General features: G+C 34.5%; 1 protein-coding gene across 4 annotated transcripts in view; it reads left to right on the forward strand.

Annotated features, from left to right (window-relative positions):
- The first annotated feature begins 779 nt into the window (after positions 1 to 779).
- LOC123529466 (NXPE family member 2-like) overlaps positions 780 to 24,489 on the forward strand; it is a 63,900-nt gene continuing 40,190 nt past the window's right edge. Inside the window, exon 1 of one of the 4 annotated variants that reach the window (XM_045309810.2) lies at positions 780 to 1,018. In XM_045309810.2, the coding sequence (XP_045165745.2) occupies positions 1,006 to 1,018 (13 nt within the window). In that variant the 5' untranslated portion in view covers positions 780 to 1,005. Of the gene's footprint in view, positions 1,019 to 8,727; positions 9,360 to 24,489 lie in introns of those variants that run through there. The other 3 variants (XM_045309806.2, XM_045309807.2, XM_053521305.1) reach the window with 3 other exon arrangements.

Consider the following 24,489-nt stretch of genomic DNA (forward strand, 5'->3'; position numbering starts at 1 on the left):
ACATGTGAACAAATCGCATATTCGGAACATGTTATTATCATAATCTGTTTATTTATTTGCTTATTTAATATCCTCTACAATGTGAAGATTGCATAAGCAATATTCACATATTAAGGATATTCAAGTTTTTTGTTGTTATCGTTTTTGAAATCTTCATCAATGTTTAATTTAATGCATGACTTCTGCATTCGCATTTTGACAGGTTTTTGATAAAATTGCAAATATTTCAAGTTTTCTCACGCGATTAATTAATTCAAACTGCGTAAATTGCTAAATGGTATTTCTGTATCCAGAAAAATCTTCAATATCACGCCAAGAGTGTTATATTAAGCGTAACTTTTTTTTAGCTAACCTGATTCAGAAAAAAAAATCTGTCAATGTTTATGTATAAAGCATTTGAACTCTGTAGACTTATTTACTATATAAAACTAACACTTTTCTCTTCATGCTACATATTCATTTGTACTTAAAATTGGCATTTATATATACATACTTGCACATTTCTGATAACCGTTTACCTTAATAACCATTTATAAATTATAGAAAGTTTTATTTCAAGTCAGTGTAATATGTTGCACCTTATTTGAAAGCTATGAAAAGGCATTTGCAATCTTTAAAGTTGATCTCTAATTATTCGATACAGAAAATGCTTATTAATGTTATATTAGAAAGTATAATTTGCATTAAATTGTGTATCATGACATAGTATGTATAAACACATTTCTGCAATATTTTATTTTACCTCATCATATACTATCTATCTATAAATACTGCATGACACCCTTGCGAGTATTTTATGCAGGTGCGCGTCAGTGCATAAGCGTTTAAAAGCAGGAATGTACAGGAGAAATAAAGTAATACATAAAGTATTTGTGAGAATTTGAGACAAAGCTGATAGTGCTAGTAAAAAGGCGATTAATTAATTCAAACTGCGTAAAAGGATTAAAAACAGCCTGTACAGTAAAAGGATTTAAAAACAGCCTGGTCACTCAGAATACACTGGTAATGAAATTTTATGGTGATTATCAATTTCTGTATTTATAATATGTTTTATATGATTGCACCACCATTGAACATAATATACTATGCACTGTTTATAATATATACAATGTGAACTCAAGGGTCTATGACATTTTGTTCCATAAAATTATCTATCTATCTACCTACCTACCTATGTTCAAAACTCCGCACGAGGTGTCTAATTTTTTATAAGAGTAAGCCGCCAAGCTGACTTTGTGAACAATTCATGGCTTTATCCAGGTACCAGTTCATGACTTAAGTTATGTCCGAATGAGGCACCGGGATTTCCTCCCAACATTAAACACTGTTAAATGCTGGATATTTTTTTTTTGAAACACAACACGTACTTGTAAAATATTGCAAGTTTACTTTAATTGATCATCTTCTACTAAACTTCCTAAACGTTTCAGGGTTTACCTGCATATTTTCCATGACATTAATACACTTGCTTTACTTTCATTGTTCGGGTGTTTCTACTTAAGTTTGCCACTTTGGCATTTTGGTTCTTGTGAGACATATCTATGCGAAATGTCATCTATAGAAAACTTAAACCAAGGGATGCCCAATATACACATGTGTAATCATCATATGACATAGTTGTGAAAACCTTTACATGTTCGATCAAAAATGTACGATATCTGAAATATTAATAAAACTTTTATCGACACCAGGTATTATGTCCGTACTCACTTTTTGAGGTTTGTTTACTTTTGCGCTATTGGTTACAATAATATTAATTTCACTGATGAAAATTGATGATCACTGCAAATATGATATACAGAAAAAACACTGTCAGTAATGAAGACCAGCTTTCATCTGTAAAATTGCTTGTTTGTAAACAGTATATGACTTGGAAAGAAGAAAAATATAAATAGATACGGTATCGTTCGAATGTGTTGCCTCTGCGGCCCTTCCTGGGCAGTGCTCAATGTGTTCCTTTATCCGTTCGTTTTGTCCACGCTGTCAGTCTGTGTACTTGTACGTGCGTGCGTGCGCGCGTGGGTTGGTGCGTGCGTGCATGTTTTTATTTGTGGCAGGCCTATTTGGCGATCTGTGTCTCTTGCTGTGTTTACTGTGCTCTATGCTTCCAGGAAATCTACACTTACCTTTTATGTGTTTCTATATTCACGATTATTAAAAAAACACAAATCAGTCTAATATTTCAAAAACGAATTTGAAAATCTCATTCAGATGATATTGTTCAAATGAAAGACTTTAAATAGTCACCTAACCTCCTTATAGGCGTATGCGCAGGCACGCCCCGGAATAAGAATAAAATCTGCCAGACGTTATCTTAGATATTACATTTCCATTAAGTCAAAACATACAAATTCGTTGGAAAAGCTTAACCGGTTAGAAATACTAGTATTGAACTTTATTTTTTGACTTTGATGGTAACACATTTGGACCATTTACTGTGCAGCAGGCATTGAAGGTTGTACAAAGACATCGTCTGCAGGACACTTCATCACAAAAGTCATTACATACAGTACTTCCTGTTTAGGATGTTTAGTAGAACATTAATAATTATTAGTTTATACTTTTATTTTTGGTTTAAAAGATTGAACAAATTGTTTGGTCATTGGAATTTAAAACATTTGAAAGGTGTTCAATTTATATTTAAACATTTTACCAACATAAGCTGAGTATATGTTCGATTATCTGTATTCTATTGCAACAAATGTTCTCTTTGATGTTCGTTGAAATAATAAATCATTCTGCAACTTGTTGACCATGACGGAGCACTTGTATTAATACTTAATAATAACTTAACATGTAAATGTAGACGTACTATGTACTTTGGTAAAATACGGGGGATTTCTCAAAACATAAATTTCGGAACTAGTCAGCTTCAATAAACAGCGGCGTCAAATAAAGTCACAAAATCAGTCATAATATTAGCATGTTATATACCATGTTTGGCGGATAATATTTTATTACAAGCTAAAGTTGTTGGCCGAAAACTGGTTTTCATCTATTTTAGTAACCGTGTAGTTAAAATTACATCAAGCGGTCCCAAATACTAGAAAGCTTCGTGGTAATATTTCAGTCTTATTGAGAGGTATTGAACTGATTTTTTTTCTGTTTTAAATATTACTAATTTAGTGTTTATATCATACCATGATTATATTATACTGTGTTCAAGTCAACCTTATTGAATAACCTTCTTTATAGAATAACCTTCTGTTCTGTTCTATTTTAAGTATTGGCGACCTTGACATTGACTCAGGCGGTCCAACTAGCTTCTACAGAAGCTTGCTTTATACAGACTTTGGTGACAATTGGTCAATATGAACTTATGCTATAGACTGGAAACATTTTGCTCAGCTTTCCAATCCACATTACCAACTTTTAGTAACATCGATCTATCGGAAAATCGATAAATTTGCCTATATATAAACAAAGAAGGAAAAAATCACTTAAACTTAAATAGAAAAAGTTCTATTTGGAAATCAAAAATTCGATACCCCACAAATTAAAGTTTAATTTATTCCGGATATTATGAATATTTATTTTAAAAAATATTTTAATATTTGGTTGGTCCTTTTTTACTTTAGATAGACCCACCTCAGTTCATATAGACTCTGTAGGAAACGGGTTAAAAAATTTGACTTTTTCAAATATAACAGATAAAATGAGATATTTTCCGCAAATAATCAAAAATTCGATACCCCTAAAAATGTAGAAAAATTATTCAATTTTCGTTATGTGTAATTTGTTTTAAATTTGATAATGGTTTGTTTGGTCCTTTTTGCATTTTAGTGTGTACAGTGAACATTTCTTTAAAAATCCGGCTTTTTCCGCCGTTATCCGTAAGTACTCGGAAGCTGTTACGGAAAATATTGTCGTCTGCTAGCCTGACTTTGTCGGTTCAAGTTGTTATAGCTCAAAGCCTATAAATTGTAGGCAACTTCACATTGACAAAAAAAAAACAACAACAAAAAACTGAGATTGTAATAAGACAAATTAAAACAAATTAATTGTTGAACTCAGAAACTCCGAAACCTAGATCTGCTGTCGTTTAAAATAACGCTATGGAGGATTAAGTGTTCAATTCGCATTTATAAAATATACAAATGCTTTTAATTTTCACCGCAAAAAAAAAAAGATACTTAAAGCAACTAATTCTCATGTGTTTCCGTAAAATATAGTCTGTCAGTAATTGAGTTTCAAAGCATTCTTAAGAAATATAGCGATAATTAATTTCCAGATACCTATAGTACCTATATTATTTTTTGCCGCTGGTGACTTTTTTATTGCCGCGGCGGTCAGGGTCCGATCTCCAACGCGGTCAACTTTTTTTCTTCATATGGGATTTTTTTTAATAATTTTGAAACAAAAAAATCATTTTCTATTATTCATAATATGACCAAACTTGAATTTGAAAGATAGCCTTGATGAACTGATAATTCTGCTTCTTTCCGAATCTACTTTGTATGTATTATAGATCAAAGAGCTATAATGTATTTTATACTTCTTTGTATAGATGTATTCTTAAATTAATGCATGTTTTTGGTACATTCTTAAATCATACGATATCTATTATTTGTTTTAGTCCCAAGATTGCACACAATCACATCAAGCATAAAATAATTTAATTGTAACAAATATCTTAAAATTACCCTTTGACTTTTATTGTGTATTACAATATTGCCTAGGGGTAAACAGTATCCGTTCAGTGTTGTTTCAAGCCAGGTCATAAAAAATATGTTACCCCACTTACTACAAGTGATAGGTATTTTTATGGTTTTATGGTTTTTGCGTTTTAATATATTTATTTCACTTTCTTCTGTCTTTATATAGTCTTTTCCCTTTCTTTCAGGAACTTTGTTTTTACGATTTTTACACTTATTTCATGAATCGTATGACAGTACAAATTTAGAATTCACGTCGTTGTTCCGTAAATATTTACTGAGTAAAGATCTTGGCCCAAATTTCACGAAAAAACTTATTTATTCTAAAATTATAGTTTAGTATGTCTGCTATTCTAAAATTGAGGTATTGATTAAGTTATTGTTATTTAATGTTGATTTTTTCCTGTAACGATATATTTATAGTTAAAGTATACTATGGTAGAAGTATTTGTCAGCAGTACCTATTCAAGTCACGCAAATATGATATTTCTATTTAGGCACGATATAAGAAGCTTAATCCTTACCATGCTAAATTACAATAATAAACTTGTCAATCTTTCAATTTGGACAGTACTATGAAAAGGGTGCATACTAAAAAGTTACCGGCTGAATGGCAGACAGTGCAGATGATGATCAGTCTGCACATCCGTGCAGACTGATCATGATCTGCACCGATCGCAAAGGAAGAACAAATCGTGTCCAGCATGGTAAGGGTTAAATATTTCCTTTTAAAAGTATAAGTCTTATTTCTATACTTCTTTTTCTTTAAAGCGACTGGTCTCCAAATCGTTCGACAACAAAAATACTTTTTAGATATCTTGAAAAAAAAGCTATATTTCTTATGAAGGCTTCAAAACTTAATTACTGACAAACTTTTTGTTACGGAAATACATGAGAACTTGCTGTTTTACTACCCTTTACGATAAAAATCGAAAAGCGTTAGTGATTTAGAATTTTGAAAATATTTTAGAAACAAAAGCTCATACTCTAATGTTCATAATATGTGAAAGAAAGCGCGTATAGAGGAAGTATATACGCTTTCTAAATATTTTAGATAACATATTCATATTCATGAATATTTATTTTATTTAGAGACAGTTTCTTGTGCGTAAATATTTCTTTTCTGTAAATAGATATATGTTAGCATGATGTTTCATGCATTAAAAAGAAAGTAAATCTGTGTTCGATGTATAAAATGTAACGATTTCTAAATATTTCAGATAACATATTCATATTCTTAAATATTACTTTTATTTGACAATTAATAAAGTATTATAATAATTATAATGATTTTCACTTTAATAATTATTAAAACTTCATTCAGATATATCATATAGAAAACCGCCCGTCTGTAAATGCATCAGATAATGACCAAAGCTGTTAATTATCGATTTTTGCCCCCGTGTTACTACAACAACAACAATTAGTACGGAAATCAACGAATCCGTCCGGTAGCGATGATATTGGATTACTGGTTTTATTGATTTTTATGATAGGTAGATCTGCCCCGCTTTATCGGTTTAGAGATGTTACTAAAAGTTGGTAATGATTATTGAGCGATTTTTCTTCTATTTTTTGTGTGATATTTTGACCTTGAAAGCATTCACCCTAATGCCATCAACACTGTCAAAACAAAGTTAAGTTCCGATCGGGATTTTAACGTTAACGTTACTGAAAGGCATATACGAGTATATATGTAATTAAGGTTGTTTCATTTCAAATGTGGTGAAAATCTGCCCATAAATAATACAATCAAAGCACTGAAAGAATGCCCCAGTACCATCGAAAGGGTTAGAAACGGTCACACTGGTAGGAAAGAGCTTAGAACCCAGCCGTACACTCGAGAGGTTAATAGGTTACTAGATAAATACCAATTAAATGAAGTAAATATACAAGAGCCGGTGTTTTCATATAATGCTGGGATCATGGTCACAACCCCCGACTTAAGCCTTAAATGCTTCATTAATAAAACAGAAGATACCACCCAGGCCAAACATATAACAGAAATGCATATAATGAAGCATTATAGGTCACATTACCATATATATACAGACGGTAGCAAAAATCCCAGCGAAAATAAAGCGGGCGCGGCCTTTGTTGTCTTTGATCCCTATAGCAAAGAAATTTGCTCGTCGGCTCTCAAACTAGACCCTAGGGTCTCCATATTCACGTGTGAGGCAACAGCCATCCAACATGCACTGAAATGGATACCCGAAAACATGCCCAGAAACATAGCTATATTTACAGATAGTTTGTCTGTATTACAATCAATAAATACAGGCAGGTCACAATCAAGATCTGATGTAATAGTTGACATTATTCATAAAATCAGCCATCTCAGTAAAATAGGTATACATGTTTCCCTAATATGGGTCCCGAGTCATGTAGGCATCATGGGAAACGAAAGGGTCGATCAACTAGCAAAGCAAGGGTCCGAAAATGGAGTCCCAAAACAGGTCAAATTAGCAGTATCTGAGGTTAATAGCATAATAAAGGCCAAATCAAGGGAGTTTTTTAGACAGAGATGGCTACAACAAGACACAATGCGCTGCGCCCTCTCAGAACATATCCCCAGTAAAATGCAAATTTATAGCACAAACACCGGCCATGATAAGATCATTACCAGATTAAGGCTGGGGCGGAACGGTCTGGGCTGGGAGAACTACTCAGATAAACATCTATGCCCACACTGTACAGAATACGAAACATTCAACCACGTATTCTTCGACATACACAAAGAGTGTACACGAAATGCAGAACACAGATTGGAACTTGAATGTGGACTCCTGAAACTCGGGTTGGTCTGTATAGACAGAAAAACACTCCTCTTCCCTCCAAAGGAAGTAGAGCAGCAGGTCTACAGCCTCCTAATACATTTCATCACCAAAATAGGTTACTTGAACAAAATATAAACAAAACATAAACATTACATAGGAGGGGCCCGACCTAACAATGAATTTTACAACTTTGGCCTTAATTTAATATCACAAAGTACCAGGGGGTTTGAATCTCTATATGCACCCCGTCTGGGGGTACCATGTAAGGCTTAACGGCACTGGTGCGGTCAATAGAGATAATATAATCTCTGGGGAAACGTGTATAAACATGTTAAAATCCTAAACCTCGTTCAAAAGAGATGGCGTCAATAACCAGGGGGGCTGATATGCACCCCGTCTGGGGGTACCATGTAAGGCTTAACGGCACTGGTGCGGTCAATACAGGCGATATGTCCTCAGGGTGAAGGGCGCTATCTATTAAAGTTGCTAGGGTCGGGCCTCAACTATGAACAGCTAGAAATAAATTCAAGAATAACATAGTAACAGGAGCCGACTGTATATGAAGTATACCAAAATAAGCCCGAAAGAGGTTTTAATATCATAATTTATATTATAGTATTTTACTTTTAGTTGTTAAAATGTATATATACATATGTTATTTTTATTGTTTTATATAATAATCAAAAGGCCAAATACTCTTTTAGCAACCAGTATCTTTTAAATTGTTCGGATTTTAAACATATACGTAATTTTAAGCCATAACTAGGCTAATTTTAGACAATGATTTTAAAACTAGGAGACACATCCTTGCAAACACTTTACATTTCGGCAAGGATGGTCACCTGTTTTTACTAAATTAGTTTTAAATATATTTTTATAACTTAATTTTATTAAAAACTTTAGGCAAAATAAAAATCAGAAATAAGAGTCTTTGTGTTTTCGTTTTTCGGCAAAGGTCAACTCTGATTTTATCAAATTTTATCAAATTTTAGCTAGCTTTTTAAGCAACTTTTATTCAATTTTAACTTTTCTATACAAATTCTATAATAACAGTAATAAAATCATAAAACCATAAGCAACCAATATCAAATAAAGCTATAAAATAATATAAAGTATTGGTCAGCACTGTATATATGTGATAGGGACCTATGGTGGCATGCATAAGCATGACCCAGTCCGAGAAAGACGCCACCATAGGAAAATCCAGTAGTGATGATGATCCGGAAACATACAGACGCCGACACACAACGGTAAACAAACAACAGGTAGGCCTAAACAGGTAAATTTTAAGTAAAAATTCTTACGCGTAATTTAGGCGACGGGTACACAGGATTCGCGTGTAAAACATTTATTAATATATATTTTATCTTTAAATTTGCAGAATCGCTAAAGAACACATATAGCTATATTGCTAGACCACTTTTAGGAAGATAATATCATTAAAATAACCAAAATCACGTAGAAACGGTCGAATTTTGATAAAAACAACCGCAAAATTTCATACAGCGCGATCGTAAATATCTTTTACATGTAATATGTAAAGTAACTAATACCGATATAATCATTAAATTCAGACTTTGGACTATAAAGTGCAAAAAACAGAACTGAAAAACATTAAAAAATGACAAAATGACAGCATTTTAAAAATATAGTAAAACGGTATCGGTGAAGCACATTGAATGTTTACGAGAATATAAAATAAGCATATTTATCGATATGACACATTTATGCAGTAGGCGTGGCGTGTAATCTATAAATAACCTGTGTACTGTCAACAATCGGACGTATATAGAGGCTATGTTTTAAACGTATTTTTAAAGTTTTAATGTTTTTAAAGTTTTGATATTAATAAAATAAAGCTTAAGAGTATAGATGTAGTTCATGGTCAGTGGCAGTTTTTCTCAGGCGCTTCAGGAGTGTTAGTAAGGTAGTCGCGGCTCTTACCCTGGATGACAAAATTTAATAAATTTAAATACTTTTATAACCTATTTATTATTTCGGAAATTATGATGCAGTTTAGGGGGGTATAACATTTAAAAACAATATAATAACAATAAATACTCCAGCCAAGACCCAGACATGTTCAAAAATAACACCCGGGCCTTGAATTAAGGTCCCTTTTTAACTATATCATATGAATTTAATTTTTTGGAATCGATCCAGGCGCCGACCTGTATCTGGCAACGGGTCTCAAAATTCGAATCTCGCTGGGCCTACGATTGATTAGTTAGACTGGAAACAGTCATAACTACGCAGCGCAGCGTAAACAAATAAGAATGAATAAAACAAAAACAAAACAAATCATTTCAAATGTACTTTAATCATGCAGGCGTGCATAATATTCCTATAATGTATGAGTTACTGAAACGGCCCAAAATCAATATTCTAACATCACACGAGGAAGACGGAAAAAATAATTTTGCTGATTAAAAATAGTTCCATTATCAACGTGACGCATAATAAATATATGAAAAAAAATGTCCTATTCATTTAAGTTGTTTGATTTATTGACATATTACTTGATCACGTCCATGCAAATATAGCCTTGCAATATCGATTCCATAGAGTTCACGAAGTGCACGTGTATGTGATAATAGTATTTTTTGTGTACATATTTTTAGATTGAGAGGTGATACTTGTTCGTGCACGCGTTCATGTAGGATTTCATTCTTCATTTCAATAAGCGTCTATGTGCTTAAGTTTAGAACATTAACTTTACACAGACAATAGCCATACAAGTTCATTTAATATTTGTGTGATAGAGCCGTTGCCAGGGGTCGTGCAGGGTGTTGAACATTGAACAGACACAAACAAAACAAGTCTGCTGTTATTTATTTTGTTGTGTTCTATTTCTTAAAATAGTCGTTATTTGTAAATTGTATTCAATACACAAATGAGCCACGCCATGAGAAAACCAACATAGTGGGTTTGCGACCAGCATGGATCCAGACCAGCCTGCGCATCCGCGCAGTCTGGTCAGGATCTATGCTGTTCGCTTTTAAAGCCTACTACAATTAGAGAAACTGTTAGCGAACAGCATGGATCCTGACCAGACTGCGTGGATGCGCAGGCTGGTCTGGATCCATGCTGGTCGCAAACCCACTATGTTGGTTTTCCCATGGCACGGCTCAAATGACATGCTGGAAATTCTACAGCAAAGATTCACTTACAAGAACGAGAAAGAAACACTTGCCTTATTTATTTAATAATAAAATGCTCGTCACGAGCCTCAGGTTTTAAATATGTTAATTCACTAGATCTAGTTGAATAAATTCAGGAACAAAATTCACTCATTTAAGATCCTTTATATATTTCACAAACATTCGTAAATTGCAAGTGTTAAGACTGTCGATATGTTCCTTACAGATAATTCACTCAAATGAATATTTATCAAAACAAGAGCTGTCGGAGGACAGCAACGCTCGACTATTCAACAGCCTTGTCAATTGAATGAATACAAAAGTTGAAAAAGGGGCATAATTTTGTAAAATGCAAAGTAGAAGTATTGAACCTCTGTACTGCATGTCATATCATGACAGTGAACAAGTGTGTGAAGTTTCAATCCTTTCCAATTTGTGAATACTGAGATACCAGCTTACATACAAAAACTTAACAAAAAACTGCTAAGTCAAAGGGGCATAATTTTGTAAAAATGCCAAGTAGAGTTATGGGACCTTCACAGTGCATGTTAGATCATGACAGTGAACAAGTGTGTGAAGTTTCAATCCATTCCAATTAGTGGATACTGAGATATCAGATTACATACAAATATTTAACCAAAAACTGCTAAGTCGAAAAAGGGGCATAATTTTGAAAAAAAAAGAGAGTAGAGTTATGGGACTTGCTTAGTGCTTGTCAGATCATGATAGTGAACAAGTATGTGAAGTTTCAATCCATTCCCATTAGTAAGTACTGAGATACCAGCTTACATACAAAACCTTAACCAAAAATTTCTTAGTCGAAAAAGGGGCATAATTTTGTAAAAAAGCAAAATAGAGTTATGGAACCTGTGCAATGTAGATCAGTTCATCACAGTGAATAAGTGTGTGAAGTTTCAATCCATTCCCACAAGTGGTTACTGAGTTACCAGCTTACATACAAAACCTTAACCAAAAATTTCTAAGTCGAAAAAGGGGCATAATTTTGTAAAAAAGCAAAATAGAGTTATGGAACCTGTGCAATGTAAGTCAGTTTGTCACAGTGAATAAGTGTGTGAAGTTTCAATCCATTCCCACAAGTGGTTACTGAGATACCAGCTTACATACAAAACCTTAACCAAAATCGGGACGCGGACGCTGACGCCGACGCCGACGCCGACGCATGGGCGAGTGCAATAGCTCACTATTCTATGAATAGTCGAGCTAATTATGTGATTCTGTATTATGTTGAAAGCATATACAGAATTTGAAATTTACACCATTCATAGAAATCAATGATAAATCGAATGAAAAGATGTTTGCTTCGATGAATTCTTGTTTATAAAAACTTTTAGAGTATATGTTTTATTAAAGTTGGTAATGCATGAAACATCGCTGATGAACATCGCTTTAGCTAGCAAACTACGGGGACCCAAGCATATATTTTCTAATTAATGTTGATCTGAAAGCGACACATGATAAGTACAGTACATAAAAATATTTCTATTTTGACAAAGTTACGTTCAAAATGTTGAATTAAATTTTACTCCTCCAAAATACTTCTTACCGAAGAACTGTGTAGATCTAATCATTTCTCCTTACACAGACAATATTTATTCACAGCAGAGTATAACACTGTCAAGAATTATAAAAAATATGCTGTGTCTTGATAATTAGGCAAAAACATTTGAATTTAGTGTCTTAGAAAATAAAACGCATCCCAGCGGTTATGTTTTTCAATTTAAATTATGTTTTGAGAAATCCCCCAGATTTTGCCAAATAAGTACATGGTACGTTTACATTGTCCGTGTCCGTTGTAAAGGTCTACTATTAGTAATGCAGCATAACCCAATATTATGACGAATAGAAAGAAATTTTATATCCGAGCTCATTTACAATGTTTTCGTAGTAACCCTTACGGTTATCTTAATAAGACAAGCCCTATGTTCTCTAATTTGTCAACGCTGGTAATTCTGAGAACCTTTCAAACCAAAGTTCATGTATGTATAAGATAACTGTACGCTGTAAACAGTACCATGCACAAATTAATTACGAAATTCTCGTACATATCGCACAGGGGCGTAGCGTGATCAGTTTAAATGTTATTCAAGGGGAGAGTGTGGTGGAGAGGAATCTCCTCTTCCGGTGGGGTCCGGGGAGCCTCCCCCATGGAAATTTTAGAGCAAACAAACAGGAAGGGTGGCTTCTGGTGACTTTTCTAACCAAAACTATGCTTCTTCAGTTCTGAACGAAATATTCACAAACGGCTCGGAATGTATACCCTTACAGAAGAAAAAGGCCTGCTGCGTACTCTTGCTGTGTACATACAGCGTATATGATGCGTACATGATGTGTACTGAAATCAATAGTACGCAGGATATACACCGCACATACACCGATAGTACGTTTGTAGTACACTTTTGACATGCAAATGAGCTCTGCCGCGTACTACTTGCTGCGTACATGCTGTGGACTACATAGTACACAGAATGTACGCTGGAGGAATTAAGTATGCGAGAAATAGTACGCAGCATGTACGCGGCACATACACTTTTCACATGCAAATGAGCCTGCGGTGTACTACCCCTGCGGCGTACATGCTGTGTACTCCTGCGGCGTACATGCTGTGTACTCCTGCGGCGTACATGCTGTGTACTCCTGGCCCGAGTCCTGCGGCGTACATGCTGTGTACTCCTGCTGCATACATGCTGTGTACTCTTGTGGCGAAACTGCTGTGATAATGTAAATTCCTTACCCCACCAACTTTCGTATGCAAATGCTAATCATTTGGACAGAAAAAAACAGAACAAAGATAAGTGATATGCATCAATAAGTATTTACCCTTACCAAAATAATGTAGATTGATGTTATCAAATAAATTAGTATGCTTTTCTCCATCCACTTATCAATGAAATAAATCAATTTTTGTAGCATGTAATTTGGTAAACATTTGAAGAAAATGGCGTAACTGCATCAAGGGGAAACAACTTTAATGCAACTAAATATAAGTGTTATGATTTATTATAGACGATGTGTGCGTAGTATGTATTTATTTTGATTAAAATCCATCTGAGAACAATCTAGGACTGGAATTATATAAGCATTTATACACTTTTACGTCCGTAAAAAGTAGCGCACCAATAAATTTTGGATTGATTTTTTCCAATGGGGCAAGCGCAATTAGCCAAAAACGTTCTGAAAATATACGAGCGGCATATCCGATGAACAACTTTTTAATTTGGTGAGGCCTTAATGAGTTAACATAATGAGCATTAAAGCCTTTATAAAACATGATAGAGTGGTGTTTTGCTTAAGAGTATTCAAATAACAGTGAGAGCTATTAATTCTTCTCATTCGGGCGCTGTTGAGGCATTATCTTGGTAATTATTTCATGTATTACAAAATGTAATGCAACGAAGTTCAAATAAGGCTTTTCAATTATCCAAGTTAGAAAGCTCCAGGATTAGTTCAAAATGTTCATATACCTTCCAGTTTCAATAGCTTAGCAATGCGAAGACATTCTAAAACAACTGAGTAATTTTCTTAAGTAATCATTATCAGCATTTGTGAGATATGGTTCAAACATAAACAGCGTTTTAAATCTTGAATAATATTCCAGTTTTGGCATGTTTGTAATACTACCATGCCATTCCTGTATAAATTGATCTCTTAACCGTTTTTTGTAGCATTGGAAAATAGTTTATATCTGGCGCTATATGGTCCATATCCTAGTTGTTCTAAAAGAGTTTGACATATTTGGGCCAGTTTCTACATCGAAGAGAATTGACATTGTTACATTGGTCTCTAAAAATATCAGTCATGATAGAATCTGGATTATTTACAAGCTTTAACCAGTACTTTAGAACTCTCTCTTTGCACAGTATTGAGAGAGGATACCTTCCAAGTTCCCCCAACACTGCCATATTTGGGGTTTGCATTTTTACACCGAGTATCTTTTTACAAAATTCCATATGTATTCTATCTAAGCAACTTGTATCGTATATGCCCCATACTTCAGCACAATATAATAAAATTGGTTCAACCATACGATTAAAGAGTGTCAATTTAGTCTTAACATCAAGTTTTAACCTAAAAAATAGTGAATATAGACCATTAACAGCTTTAAGTGCTTGATCAGACAGTGCCTTTATAGCTTCAGATAAAGCTCCATTACAATAATTTCACACCAAGATAGCAGAAAGAGTTCACAGTTTCCACTGGTGTATCATTAATGTACCATTGAAAATTAATATTCTGTCTTCTTTTTCTAAAAATACACATTTTCGTTTTATCAATATTTATCTTAAGTCCCCATTTAACAGAGTAAATAAACAAGCTATCTAGCTGTGCCTGAAGACTGTTCTGGCCAGTAGTAAATAGTACCATATCGTCTGCAAACAACAACAAATAAATATAAAGTTGTTGCAAGTCGTGATCTGTTAATGAGTTAAAATCAAGGTTTGCTGTTACATCATTCACGAAGAGTATAAAAAGTATTGGCGAGAGTGGTTCCCCTTGATTTAAGCCAAACGAAACCTCGAAAAAATCAGAAACATTTGAAAAAACCTTAACACAAGCTGATACATGTTTGTATATTGACTAAAGCATTTTAACCATTTTACTACTGATACCTATTTCAAATAATTTAAACCACAGGGTATTCCTATTAACTGTATAGAACGCCTTTTCATAATCTATAAAAGCACAGTACAATGATCTATTCATAGAAATAATCTTTTGTATAATTACTAAGAAGAATAAAAACACTTCTGTTACTTCTGTTATTTCGAAAACCAAATTGCACATCAATAAAAGCATTTTGGTGCTCACACCATTTATTCAATCTGTTTCTTAATAACAAAGAAAAAATCTTGGCCATAGTACTTATCAGTGATATTCCTCTATAATTAGAAAGATCAAATTTATCCCCCTTTTTATGTAGTGGGACAATTATTCCTTTTGTCCATGATATGGGATATATTCCATCATGATAAATTTTATTAAAAATTTTAACCAAATATGGTGTTAAAAATTGTTTGGCGTCTATAAAAAAAATCTGCAACAACAAGATCACATCCTGGAGATTTATTCCTGCTTAAAAAAGATATGGTTTTACTTACTTCTTGTACGTCAAAAGGCTTATCTAAACAATCAATATCAACATATCGATCCATTTCATTTATTATATGTACATTATCTGAAACAAAACTACTTTCAACAGGTGTATTTAGAATTTTAGAAAAAATATTTTCAAATAATGAAACATCAACATCGACAATTTGTTTTACTTGAATTTCTATACTTGTTTACTTTTTTCCAAAACATTTTCGGTGATTTGCGACTAAGTTCAGAAATACTGCGCTTTTCCTTTGAAAAAAGTTGTACTTTGCTTTACGTTTTACTTCACAATAATTAATATTTACGACTCTGCAGAAATTCGACAATATTTTCAGAATTTCCACACATCTTTACTTTCCTTTTGTTATCTAAAAATAAATTTTTAGCCCGTCTGCAATCATCATTAAACCACTCATTTCTTTTTTTAGTTTTGTTTGGCTTATAATTTACAGACTTACCAAAAATCTTAAAACAATTTTGGTAAATAGTTTCAGATAACATTTCTATATTCGAGTCAATATCTTCATTATCAGTCACAATAGTATTCGTTAATCGATCAAAAACCTCTCGATTTTCTTCCAGTGATGCTAATAAATCCATAGACCTTCCAGAATCCTAATATATCTTATCAATTTAATATGTTCCCGCTATTCGAGAAAGCTGTTTTCTGACACATGATATTATATGTTATTGGACAATGATCAGAGTATTCCGTCAATTCCATAGTTATCATATCAGAAATACATTCAAAATTTCTTAAATTTGTTAATAAATAATCAACTAGACTAGCCCCTTATCTCTTATTATTTAGACAATAGTAAGTGCATTTTCCCGGCTTCAGACGCCAATTTACAATAAGCAGATCGTGTTCTTTACACAATGCAATCAGTCTGTGCAAAAAAGAGTTAACACCTTTATCTTGTGAATTTCTTACGGGTATATCAATATCATTAGTAGTATAGATGTCACTTTGGGGTCAGGTTTGTCCATGCGTGACAATCACGTGCACAGCACATGCGGCGGCCATCTTGAAGAACAAGCGCGCGGTGGTCTTATTATTACAATTAACATAAGTTGTGAACAATACCAAGAGCGAAACATGAATGAGATCGAATGTACATCTGTATATAAATTGCACACTGATATAAATGGATAAAAACATATTACATATATTGTGTATTAATAATTACAAAGTATCTTATATTTACTTATAGCAAAGGAATAATGTATCGCGCTCTCGGAAATGTATACAAGTACATGAAAAAAAAAGTTCTTTAATGAGAATATTTCTACAAACAACCTTAGACAAGTTCATGCTGCGTCAATAATTGATTTGTCCGTGGGTTCCCACTTCAACTGCCTGTAGGTAATTATACGAGATCGTTAAAAACCTATTATTGGAGTACACACAAAAGTGACCTCTCTACTTGTAATTAAAAGATCCCATCAGATCCCTAAATAGAGACAACAAATGCATGCGAGATACTTGTAAATTCATTACACATTATAACCCTGGGAGTACTGGACTTAATCAAGTCAGTTCTCAGTATATACAAGAGGCGCTTAGTCCTAAAAAATCTTTATTTCTACGTGCACTTTATTATCAATGTTTTGTGTCACGAACAAGGTAAGTGTTCAATCTACATTATATTTTTACAACATGATCGTATTAAACTGTATTTTTACAGACTGATGTGAAATAAACCACAGTCACTTAGTTAATACAAATACAAATGTATTTCTATAGCGCAAAAATGTATAAATAATATTCTTCTGTACTTCACAAATCCATTTCCAAGAAAATAATGGCATCGTGTAAAATATGGAGTGGAGTCATGGAGTGGAGTGGTGGAGTGGAGTCTGGAGTCGATTTTGGAGTCAAATTTGGAGTCACTTTTTGAGTCAAATTTGGAGTGGAGTCTGTTTTGGAGTCAATTTTGGAGTCTAATTTGGAGTCAGTTTTGGAATCAAAATGTAATAAAACCTAAAAATTCATTAAAAGATCCTACGTTTATATGTCACCTCCAAATAATTATCCACATACAATATTTCACACTTAACATTTACTAGTAAACTGCTGAATCATGAATGGGCTCAATATCATACTCCTCTAGAAATAACAATAACAGTTACTGATGTTTTCTCAAATGACCCTTATCAGATTGGTAAGAATAACTTGCCATTGCATTGGATAGTTAATTACAACAAATCACTCTCTACTTTATGACAGATTTCTACAATTCTGCTGGAGAAGGTACCAGTACAGCACCTCAGCATGATATCTCATTCTTATCAGGACTTGACCCCTAGTTCCTTCATGGTTTGATGTTGGGCCAGATGTTGCCTGAAGATTACTCAGAGAGAATTGATAAACATTTCTAACTTAAAATGTTAAATAATGAGAAAGTATTGTTTTTAGATTTTAAAATGAATCAGGAAAATGAAAACAAGAAAAACTAGAGCTATCACTAAAGGTGATGAATGTACCCCCCCCCCCCTCCCCCCCGCATGCACTGACACAGTACATTGCAATTTGACACACACAAGACTGCATAATTATATGGACTGTATGTATATAGACTGTATGTATTAGTATAGTAACAAAAAACAAAGTCCCATAACTATGCAGAATATTTATCTAAAAGAATGTAACATGCCCATGCACAACTAGGGGTTGGTTACTGATCACTTGTGTGAAGTTTCATTAAATTGTGTGCAAGGGTTTGGTAGATAGGCACGCACAAGACTGCATATGAAGACTGTATGTACATAGTATGTTAACAAGAAACAAAGTCCATAACTCTGCAATTTTTGTCGCTGAAAGAACCTAACATGCCCATGCACAACTACTGTTGTTACTGATTCAGTTGTGTGAAGTTTCATTAAATTGTGTCAAGGGGATGAGGAGAGATGGTGCGCACAAGATTGTGTCTATGTCTATAGTATAATAACAAAAAAACAAAGTCCCATAACTCTGGAATTTTTTTTCTGAAAGAACCTAACATGCCCCATGCACAACTACTGTTGTTACTGATCACTTGTGTGAAGTTTCATTAAATTGTGTCAAGGGGATGAGGAGAGATGGTGCGCACAAGATTGTGTCTATGTATATATTATAGTAACAAAAAAACAAAGTCCCATAACTCTGCAAATTTTTTTTCTAAAAGAACCTAACATGCCCCATGCACAACTACTGTTGGTACTGATCACTTGTGTGAAGTTTCATTAAATTGTGTCCAGGGAATGAGGAGAGATGGTGCGCACAAGATTGTGTCTATGTATATAGTATAGTAACAAAAAAACAAAGTCCCATAACTCTGCAAATTCTTTTTCTAAAAGAACCTAACATGCCCCATGCACAACTACTGTTGGTACTGATCACTTGTGTGAAGTTTCATTAAATTCTGTCAAGGGGATAAGGAGAGATGGTGCGCACAAGATTGCGTCTACAGACAGACGACCAGACGGACAGACAGACAGATGGACAGACAGACAGACAGACAGACAACTTGAAACCAGTATACCCCCTCTTATAACTTTGTTGTCGGGGGGTACAAAAACTTAGGTAATTAAATATTTACTATCTACTACAAACGGCATAATATAATAAGACACATTATAAGACATGACAATACTTCATGAAATTAATGAAGGATAGAATACTGTGTGTTATGCATAAAAATTATGTTTATAATAGACAATAGTACAATTCACAAAAAAAAAATACATTTGCACTAGTCTGGTTCTTGATTCGTCTGCTCATTCCATACAAAATTTGCTTTCAAACCACATTCAAGTAAGACAAATTGTTAAAGAACTATATGAATTCTGATCAGCTTCATGCCTGTGCAGGCCATTCTCGCATACAAGAGCTCTGCCACGGTTCTCGGGTACCATGTCGGACATCAGATGAAAATAGTGCAGGCTGATCTAGTTCGATGCAAATGCAGTAAACTATGTAGGTTTTCTCATGGTGTGGCTCAACTATGAATAAAGACAAAACATCTGCATTTTTTAAGATTTGCATTTTGTAAATTTTAAGTTCAGACTGTTAAATAGTAAACAAGTAAATAGGTCTGCCTTCTGCAAACAATGCAAACCATTATCAGCCATGGTCTTTGCTGGTCAATATTCAAAATTTATAAATGATACCTATATTAAATAACGAAGGGCTATAGCTATTGAGAAAATAACAAGGTCAGAATTTATAAATATCAATGTTACTCTTCAGTCAGCTATAAAGATTGCAGGCGAGTAGCCAGGACCTTATTCATAGTACGCAGGGATGGGGTTGGGGGTACGGGGGTATCCTCCCCCAAGAATTTTTTTAAAATGAGAACAGCAAATGGTGCATTTTGGGTATATTTGAAGTAAATACAGTGAACGTAAACCTTGTTCTTTTTTTGTTTGTTTTGTTTTTAATAAATTTCATACAAAATGTATTATTTTAGTAGACCTACACGCATGTGAAAAAAAATATGCAGCAGGTCTGCAAGTAGAGTAAAGAGACATTTTTATTACAGATATTTTTCAGTACATACAATAGGATCGAGCCAATATGCACCCTAAAACAGAGCAAATCACCTATCCCTTTTCTATACAAACTGACCGATCTTTTGAATAAAGTAAATGGTCAAATCTCTAAAAACACTGGTTTAAAAAACGCAGGGTTTTGTTGTAACTTTAAAATAAATCAACAAAGACATATTGAGGGGCGAAATCGAAAAAATGTTCTAAGTGTTTATTCAGAATTATTGCTATTATGTTCCCTTTCACGTTAAGTCTGCAATGACCCTCGTTGTTTTCAGTAGTTTGGAAATTTCTATGCATCATTTAATGGTTTGATAAGATTTCTACAGACGTTCTTATGAAAACAATGCTTAAGACCGAACAAGATTTGTAGAGAGGCTGATATCTTTGAATTCTTTCTTCGTGAAATAAATGCTACTTGAAATTATAATATCCAAAGTGTTTCTGGGACCTTAATACCGTTGTAAAAACCATATATTACCAATAATGTCATGGACCATTGTCTTAAACACAGACTCTAACAGAAATTTTATAACCAGGAAAACCGTGATGAAAACAGTTATAACCAGTGTTGTTTTTTTCTTCGACCATAAAATCAAGGAATTCCATTCCTAAATCACCACAAAATGACAATAATAATTAATAGACCAAACACTTCAGTAACATTAAGCATCAATGAGACTCCACTCACAAAATCCCTTTTAAACATTTAAAAAAAAAAACCTGCTTAAGAGGCCGCATGAAATTAGAGACCATTTGTCTTAAGACCCATTTTATCAATCAAGACTGTTTCATTAAGAGACAATTACATATATTTAGTGACTACAGACCCGAGAGAAATCACCCCATGCCTCCAATCCAAAAATGGCTCCAAAAAAGACTCTGCTCCAAATTTGACTCCAAATTGACTCCAAAATCGACTCCAAATTTGACTCCAAAAAAGACTCCACTCCAAATTTGACTCCAAAATCGACTCCAAAACTGACTCCACTCCAAATTAGACTCCAAAATCGACTCCAAATGTGACTCCAAAAAAGACTCCACTCCTAAAATCGACTCCAATTTTGACTCCAAAAAAGACTCCACTCCAAAATTGACTCCAAAATCGACTCCAGACTCCACTCCACCACTCCACTCCACGACTCCACTCCATATTTTACACAGTGCCGAAAATAATACTGAAAGTGCGCTTCACACTTAATAGTTTGTTCATTCACTTCTTTTTCACAAGATTTATTCCTCGTTCCACAGAACAGAATACATACTTGTCCATATCTTCAAAACAGAATTTTGAAGAGACAATTCCCATTAAAAAGGCATTAGTTTCATGCCAGGCGGTGTCATGTTTATTACTATATGGTAATAGACAATGAGCAAATTCATGTGTGAGTGTAGAAACAAACTGCATAGCTCGCATTTGAATTAAAAATACACCTTGATATGAAAAAAAAAAACTGGAATAGAGAGTCCCTTCTTTTCCAGGCTTTTAGATTAATTATAGGAAAGCAACCCTCTTCAAGATGCCTCATGCATTTTTCAATTAAATATTTCTTTGAATGTAGAGTTTTGAAGTGGTGGTCATTTACTTCAATTATTGTAATTACTTGCCCCCTATATATGAATAGAATTTCTTAGAATGTTTCTCAGCAAATGGTTTACCATGCATTAACGGTGAAAGGAAAATAAATCTTTAATACACGCTCTTCTGCTGACAGATAGCGTTATCGTTTTCTAATTGAATACCAGTCTATACCGAATATACAAAACTGCTGTTATCACTAACCACAACTTCATAGGACTGGACCTTGAAACGAAATTAGATAAAAAAAAGTGTAAACGAACTTGAATTTCCTTTAAGTTGCATTTAAAATCATGATAAGTATTTTTTTCTCAACAAGTTGAGAACTGAGTCAGTCTAAATTCTACCAAATTTCAACCTGAAACATGTAAACAATAGCTGAAATTGATGCATTTCTATTTTTCTTCAAATTACACTGTAGTATAGTATAGTATAGTAAAGTATAGAATAGAATAGAATAGCATAGCATAGCATTCACAATAGTAGAACATAGCATACACAATAGCATAGTAGCGCATAGCATAGCATATACAATAGTACAACATAGCATTCACAATAGCATAGCAGCGCATAGCATAGCATACACAATAGTATAGCATAGTATAGTATAGTATAGCATAGCAAAGCATACACAATAGTATAGCATAGTATAGTATAGTATAGCACAGCAAAGCATTACATAGTGCAGCATAGCATACACAATAGCATAGCAGCGCAATAGCATAGAATACACAATAGTACAACATAGCATATAGCATAGCATAGTATAGCATAGCATAGCATACACAATAGTACAACATAGCATAGTACAGCAAAGCATACACAATAGTACAACATAGCATATAGCATAGCATAACATACACAATAGTACAGCAAAGCATTACATAGTGCAGCATAGCATACACAATAGTACAGCATAGCATAGCAGCGCATAGCATAGCATACACAATAGTACAACATAGCATAGTACAGCAAAGCATACACAATAGTACAGCATAGCATATAGCATAGCATAGCATACACAATAGTACAACATAGCATAGTACAGCAAAGCATACACAATAGTACAACATAGCATATAGCATAGCACAGCATACACAATAGTACAGCAAAGCAATACATAGTGCAGCATAGCATACACAATAGTACAGCATAGCATAGCAGCGCATAGCATAGCATACACAATAGTACAGCAAAGCATTACATTGTGCAGCATAGCATAGCTTAGCATACACAATAGTACAACATAGCATAGCATAGCATATACAATAGTACAGCAAAGCATTACATAGTACAGCATAGCATACACAATAGTACAGCATAGCATAGCAGCGCATAACCATAGCATACACAATAGAATAGCATAGTATAGTGTAGTATAGCTAGGTCTATCTCTATCCATTTTCCAGATATTAAGGTTAAAATCGGAATCATTCATTCGGAAACACCCGGTCTCACGCCTTTACTATTAAGGATAACCTAGTCATATTGGGTATCTAACCGAAGGTCCCGACGAGTACTATAAGTAGGTACACTCAGATCAATCACGCGTAAAATCAACATTATCTGCGCGTTTCTAGACTCGAACCTGGTCAAGTAAGGTAGCATAGGAAAGGTCTCGTCAAAAAGATTCGGAAAATGCATACTTAACTCCTTCATTATTGAACAAAAGCTAGGCATATAGGGTATCTAACCAAAGGTCTCGTTAAGTACTATAAGGCAATAAACTTAAACCGGAAGTCAAATCACTCATGCGAGAAATGCGTCAAAGTAAGCTTACCCGATCCTTACACTTTGATAACCAAAATGGCAGTGAATGAATTTACAGGGAGAAATATAATTAATAGAGCCAAAGCAATGTTCTGATTAGTCAGTATAGCTTAGCAATGCTCTGATTGACTTGTGATACCACGCATTCTGATTGGTCACTCAGGGATCACACGCATATAAGTCAAAAGTAAATTTAACCATGACTGAAGGTGTTACGAGTTACTGTATATATCGACACCACCTCCCCTCCCTCCTGCTCCTCCTCCTCCTCCACTCCTCCTCCTCCTCCTCTCCTCCACCACTCATCTTTCTCCTCCTCCTCCTCAACTACTCCTCCTCTTCCTCCACTCCTCCTCCTCCTCCACCACTCATCTTTCTCCTCCTCCTCCTCCTCCTCTTCCTCCACACCTCCTCCTCCTCCACACCTCCTCCTCCTCCTCCACTCCTCCTCTACCACTCATCTTTCTCCTCCTCCTCCTCCACTCCTCCTCCTCCTCCTCCACACCTCCTCCACTCCTCCTCCTCCTCCTCCACTTCTCCTCCTCCTCCTCCTCACCTCCTCCTCCTCCTCCACTCCTCCTCCTCCTCCTCCTCCTCCTCCTCCTCCTCCACTCCTCCTCCTCCACCTCTTCCTTCTCCACTACCCCAAGAAAACGTAAGAATGGCTAATAGAACAGAATAAAGCAGTGTTGTTTTTTTTTGATAAAAGATATATAACTTACATCGGTTTCACAAATGCATCAGTGTCCTGTTTGCCATCAGTCTTTTTCTAGGGTCGACAACATGCGGAGACATCAACGTTATGTCCGCGGAAATGACGAAGCCACTGACAGTTTTTCACCGCCATTACAAACATGGGACATCTCAAGAGAGACGACGTTTCAACATCCATTTTCTATGGTCGTTTCAGAACCAAGTGGTAG

Source organism: Mercenaria mercenaria, chromosome 13 (genome assembly GCF_021730395.1).
Source record: "Mercenaria mercenaria strain notata chromosome 13, MADL_Memer_1, whole genome shotgun sequence".
Lineage (NCBI taxonomy): Eukaryota > Metazoa > Mollusca > Bivalvia > Venerida > Veneridae > Mercenaria > Mercenaria mercenaria.